Source organism: Triticum dicoccoides, chromosome 2B (genome assembly GCF_002162155.2).
Source record: "Triticum dicoccoides isolate Atlit2015 ecotype Zavitan chromosome 2B, WEW_v2.0, whole genome shotgun sequence".
NCBI classification, from domain to species: domain Eukaryota; kingdom Viridiplantae; phylum Streptophyta; class Magnoliopsida; order Poales; family Poaceae; genus Triticum; species Triticum dicoccoides.
Genome location: NC_041383.1, coordinates 573,646,463 through 573,652,093, shown reverse-complemented (window position 1 = coordinate 573,652,093; position 5,631 = coordinate 573,646,463). Strand labels below are relative to the sequence as shown.

General features: G+C 48.3%; 1 protein-coding gene across 1 annotated transcript; it reads right to left on the bottom strand.

Moving 5' to 3' along the window:
- Positions 1 to 2,824: 2,824 nt before the first annotated feature.
- LOC119368044 (nicotinamidase 2-like) lies at positions 2,825 to 3,546 on the bottom strand. The gene has a single exon (XM_037633406.1). It carries the CDS (start codon positions 3,544 to 3,546, stop codon positions 2,944 to 2,946), a length of 603 nt encoding a protein of 200 aa, XP_037489303.1. The 3' UTR covers positions 2,825 to 2,943.
- Between the last annotated feature and the right edge of the window lie 2,085 nt (positions 3,547 to 5,631).

Sequence of the window (5,631 nt, the reverse complement as noted above, 5' to 3'; positions counted from 1 at the left end):
GCCTCTCCCTCATCGCTCCGCGTGGCAGCAGTAGGCCACGAGCCTGGGCCGCCACTCCTATGTCCCGCCGTCCTGAGCTATCTCTGTTGACAACTGGGAGAGGGGACACCGTCGCCTAGTCGACCTGGTCCGTCCAACTCCGATCTCCCTCCGCTCCAGTCAAATCGATCAGTCCTCCCTCCAATTGCCTCCCTCGGTTCCAGAGTCCAGAATATGAGCAACCGAGTAGGAGGACCAGGATGCCCGACAGACATCTCCGATTAGACATTTTTTATCAATAAAATATATGTTTTATTGCTTAAAAACCGACAATCAAACCAGTGAACCGGCGGCACGACTGGTAAAAACCTGAACCGACAGCCTTACCGGTTCGGTTTTTTAAACTATGGTTGAAGGAATAGTACATCATGCGAATGCATTAGGCCAACTCCAACGCACGACCCCAAATGGTTTTCTCTTGTCCGTTTGGGGGTAAACGGACGAAAATGTGACCCAATGTGCGAGAGCAGATGGACAAGTGTCCATTTCTGTCCGCTTTCGACCCATTTCCTACCAAAAATTGGGTTGCGTTTGCGTGGAAACGGACATGCGCGGACGGGCACGACACGTGCCCTTGTCCTCGCCTGGCCCGCCCGTCGGGGACACAGTCGCCCCTTTTTCTCTTATCCTCCCTCCCTCCACCCTCCGCCCCTACCCCCGCCAGAGTTGTCATCGCCATTTTCTTGGCCGCTTTGCTGTCCAGTCTGGTATAGCTGGTCAAACGGGCCGGGATAGTTGGGCCGGCCCAGTAGCACGGCCGGCACGGCACGGGCCTGGCACGGCACGGCACGTGCTAAACGGGCCGGGCCCGGCACGCTGGCACGCCATGGGCCGTGCCTGGGCCTGAAGGGCGAGCACGCGGGCCGGCACGGCACGGCCCAATTAACTTTTTTATATTTTTTTATGTATCCTAATATGGGCCAACAGGTAAAAATAGGCTAAAAACGCCCAGTGCGCAAAATAGGAGGTAGATTAGTGGGCCTGGCGTGCCGGTGGGCCGGCCCGATTAGCATACGGGCCGTGCCTGGGCTGCAGGCTGCAGCACGCGGGCTGGCACGGCACGGCCCGTATAATAATCGTGCCTAGGCGGGCCGGGCCGTGCCAGGCACGATTAGGATGGGTCGTGCCGTGCCGGGCCGGGCCGGCCCGTTTGGCCAGCTATACAGCCTGGCCACCAACAGCGACCACTGGATTTGTGCATCTTTCGCCCTGGCGCCAGTGGCTAACCGGTAGATCTACGGTGGCGGGATTTGGCGCATTCGGCAGTCGGATTTGCCGCATCCGGCCATCGACGACTGCGCCTTACCATGGATTGGTCGGGTATAAGACCGCACAGCCCCGACAACGCCTTTGCGTCGCATGCAGGTATTGAATCCGACTCTAGCCGCCTGAATCTATCACGTTGAGGTTCGCCGGCAAAGACATGCCCGACCATTGTCCGGGCTCGGCGCTGGCCCAATGGGTCATTGGCTCACCGTTGCCGATCATAATGCACGACTATTGCCTGCGGCAGGTCGTGCGCCGCGTTTCTACCACGACAGAACATCTCGGGTGGGTGTTCTTCAAGTACAAAAAAGATAGGGTGTGTGCTTCTTTTGCTTCGGTTGTGCTCCCGGCTTCGACGCAACTTTGGTAGCTATCTATGCTTATACTCAAATTTGTGTGTAGGAGGGATGCAAATTTTGGTATTGGAAAGAAGAATACTTCGATCTATTGATAGCATGGAATTTGATAGATGCTTGTGCACTCGTTGCTAGAATCGAAGAAGAAACTAGAGCTGAAATTAAATGTGAAGCAACATCTACTTTAAAATCGAAGAAGAAAGAAGTGTGCAAACTCGAAAAGTCGCACATCAACAATGGAGAGATAGAGAAGATATTAATTCAACTAGTGGGAGCAGTTATGGAAGTTGATCTTTTAAAATGTCTAGTTGCAGTTTTTTTTTTTAGCCTTACTCTTCTAGAGAAGAATTGGTGAATGTACTTCAATGTATCAAAATGTCGTTAATGAAATACAGCCAAAAAGATGTATACATACGGGCACCAGCCGGCCTTGACGGATGAGATGAGTTCGTGCTTTGGGCGCACAACCCGCGCATCCATGAAAACGGTCGGAAGACCGTCCCATTATCCTATCCAAACGGACAAAATATGGACCAAACGGACGTTCTTTTTTGAGGTCGTGTGTTGGAGTTGTTGCCTGCCGCTCCAGCGACCGATGGCTGCCTGCCGCTCCAGCGACCGATGGCGGGGAGGAGATTTCTGGTACCTTGTCTCCAACTAGTAGATAGACAGGATTTTAGTTCTCGCATGGGCAGTGTTTAGACGGATGGCGGCGCCTCTTCTTCAAGTCAGTCTTCCAGGCTCCGATCCTCTCAAGTTTGTTTGCTGGGATGTATTAGACGAAGCATCGGCGTAGATTCCTGCCATCTCTTCGGGGCGGCAAAATTAGGGTTTCTCATCGTGCATACGCAACAGCAATATTTGATGTCAAATTCTACGGATTGATTCAAGTATTCAACGGTGACGATTGCGGCTTCGGGACGCCTGTCCTTAGGGGCACGTGCACGAGGACTTCGGAATGTGAGCGGCGGCAGTGACGCATCAGCGGTTCGTTCTGGCGGCGGCAATGGTCATTCGGTGGTCCATGAGGCTCGATGTAATTTTATTATGTTTTACTCTCTCCGTTCCAAAATAGATGACACACCTTTGTACTAACTTTGTATTAAAGTTAGTACAAAATTGGGTCATCTATTTTACTAAAGTTAGTACAAAGTTCGGTCATCTATTTTAGAACGGAGGGAGTAGGTCTTTTATGCTTCCGGTGAATCTTTATAATAATAGATCTGAATTTTTCGAAAAAAGGAAAAAAAAAACTAGAAGGGATAACCACAAAGCTCGCACTTCACTTGTCCTTCCGGAATGCCGCCTCGAGCCGCTTGCAGTCGACGATGTAGGCGAACCCGTAGGCCATGTTGGCGAGGGTGGCCTCATGCAGGTCCCGGCTGGCCGTGGCCGTGGCGTCGGCGGAGAAGAACACCCGGAAGCCCCTCACGAACGCGTCCCGCGCGGTGGTCTCGCAGCACAGGTTGGTCATCACGCCGGCCACGACCACCTCCTCCACGCCCATCCCGCGGAGCGCCTCCTCGAGCCCCGTACCGGCGAACGCGCTGTACGTACTCTTCTCCAGCACGAGGTCACCCTCGGCGCGGCCGGCCCCGGGGAGCAGCTCGGCGGCGGGCGTCCCGGCGTCGATGCGGTCGCCGGCCCACCACTCGGCGAGCGGGCGGCTCCGGGGCTCCGGGTCGACGTGGCGGGTGTGGACGACCGGCATGCCGGCGCCGCGGCAGAGCGCCACGGTGGCGGCGATGGCCGGCATGGCCGGCGCGGCCAGCGACGCGAAGTGGCCCTGCACGTCGACGACGAGGAGCGCCGCCTCGCGCGGGTTGGGGTCGCGGCGGCGCGTCTCGTGCCTGGTGTACGAGGAGGGAGCGGCGGGGGGCGGCATGGTGGGCGGTGGGATGCTGCGCGCGATCGCCTTGGAGATCACGAGAAATTTGGGGCGGTGAGCGGTGCGCACGCGTAAGGTGAGAGCTGGAGGCTTCGGTCCGGGACACTGAAGAAAACGTGTGAAGGCTCGAGACATCCAGGTCTAAGATGGCAGATCCTTCTACCGGGCCATGGATCATGCACAGTCGACACGACGCCCAGAGCTGAACAGAGGGATCTGGGAACTATAGTCCATCTGGATGTAAGATAATACTACCTTATATCTGAGTATGACATCAGCACCAACAAGCCCATCCCCCGCGCGCTTGTTTTTTTTTTTTTTGTCTCCTAATTTTTGTTCGCAGTTCTTCTCACAGAGGTTCTATCGCAAGTGGAGAAAGTCATTATGGTTTATTTACTTTTAGAAATAAGAGATCAATAAAATATCATAGGATTGGAAAAATTGTTCTGTGGACGTGAAAGAATATAACTTTCTTTGCTTGCATCATTTTTTTTTATTTCCTTATGCAATTAGTGGACTCATATATGGTTGTGTGCTACGTATATGTTATCCCCACTAGAAAGCAATTGCTTGTATCGCTTAGTCTTGGGCTGGCCATTCTCCAGATTCCGAAACGATGTGTGGAACGGATGAAGCGTATTTATGTGTCCATATACAGACGACCACCATAATGAGTGCATGCATGCATGATACTTCCTCTGTTTTTAAATATTTGTTTTTTTAGATTTTAAATAGACTATCACATACGGAGTATATAGTCATATTTTAGAGTATAGATTCATTTATTTTGCTTTGTATATAGTCACTTGTTGAAATCTCTAGAAAGATAAATATTTAGGAATGGAGTAACTTTTTTTAGGGGTGCATGATACCTAGCCAGCTTCCATGTATCTCACGATTCAGCAGAGATTTTAAAAAATATTAAGTACCAATCTGATAAATGGATGAATGATCACGTTTAATTTGGACAACATTGTTGCAAACATGACTTATATAAAAAAGTAAATAATAAAACTACAATTTTTCCATAAATTTTTCTGTCTATTTTAATAATGTACTGAAATCATACAAAAAAGTTTGTAATTTAATAATTGCAAATGAATATGATACAATGTTCACAAATTCTAGAAAAATGCTCATGAAATAAAAAAAGTTATTTTAATTTTGTTGGTGAACTATTTTCTTTTAAATTTTTAAAAGTTCATGAATTAGAAAGGACTTAAAAATTTTGAAAAGTAACGTGAATTTAAAATTTTAGTAAAAAATGTTTATGAAATTAAAAAATGTCTACGTGGGAAGAGATCATGCTTTTTAAAGTTATAAACATAAATTAAAAAGGGTTTTTAATTTTATGCCACCGGTTACATCTCACTACTCAGTTTTGCCACTAAGAATTCAACTGCTCAAAACTACCATCAATCCCTTAGGCCCATCCTCAAAAATGTCGTTGGACACCTTTACTGTCAGCTCAAATCTCGTTTTCCATGTTATAATGACCAAAATACATATATATCAACATGTCAGCTCTCCCTCTATCTCACTACAATAAAAGTGTGGGTCCCACTTGATCCCAACATCATTCTTATTTTCCTCTAAAATTATATTATTCGGTTACTCACTGCTGACAAGTGGGGACCACACTTAGCATTGTGAGATAGACAGAGTTGACATGTGGGTATAGGGGAATTTTTGTCATATAACATTGTCAACGAGTTTGACCTCACAATAACGATGTCTAATGGCATTTTTGAACAAACATTTATTGGAAGGATGTCATTTTCGAGATATCTAATGGCATTTTTGAGCAAGCATCTCATGAAACAATGGCATTTTTGAGCAGTTGTAATTTTTAATGGCAAAACTGAGCAGTAGGACACACCTAGTGGCATAAATGATAAAAATCCAATTAAAAAACCTTGGTTTTATAAAAAGTTAAAAACATAAATTAAAAAACAAAACCTTGACAAGAAAGAAGGTGGCCCCCCAATTGCATATCGGGGGAGGAGTTACAACTGAGTCAAAATGCCCCCCCCCCCCAATCGCGTGTCGAGGATGGACTTGCAAATAGGGGAAAAAAAGGGT

Excerpts from the sequence above, each read along its gene's own strand:
- LOC119368044 (XM_037633406.1), bottom strand. The coding sequence starts at position 3,546 with ATGCCGCCCCCCGCCGCTCCCTCCTCGTACACCAGGCACGAGACGCGC.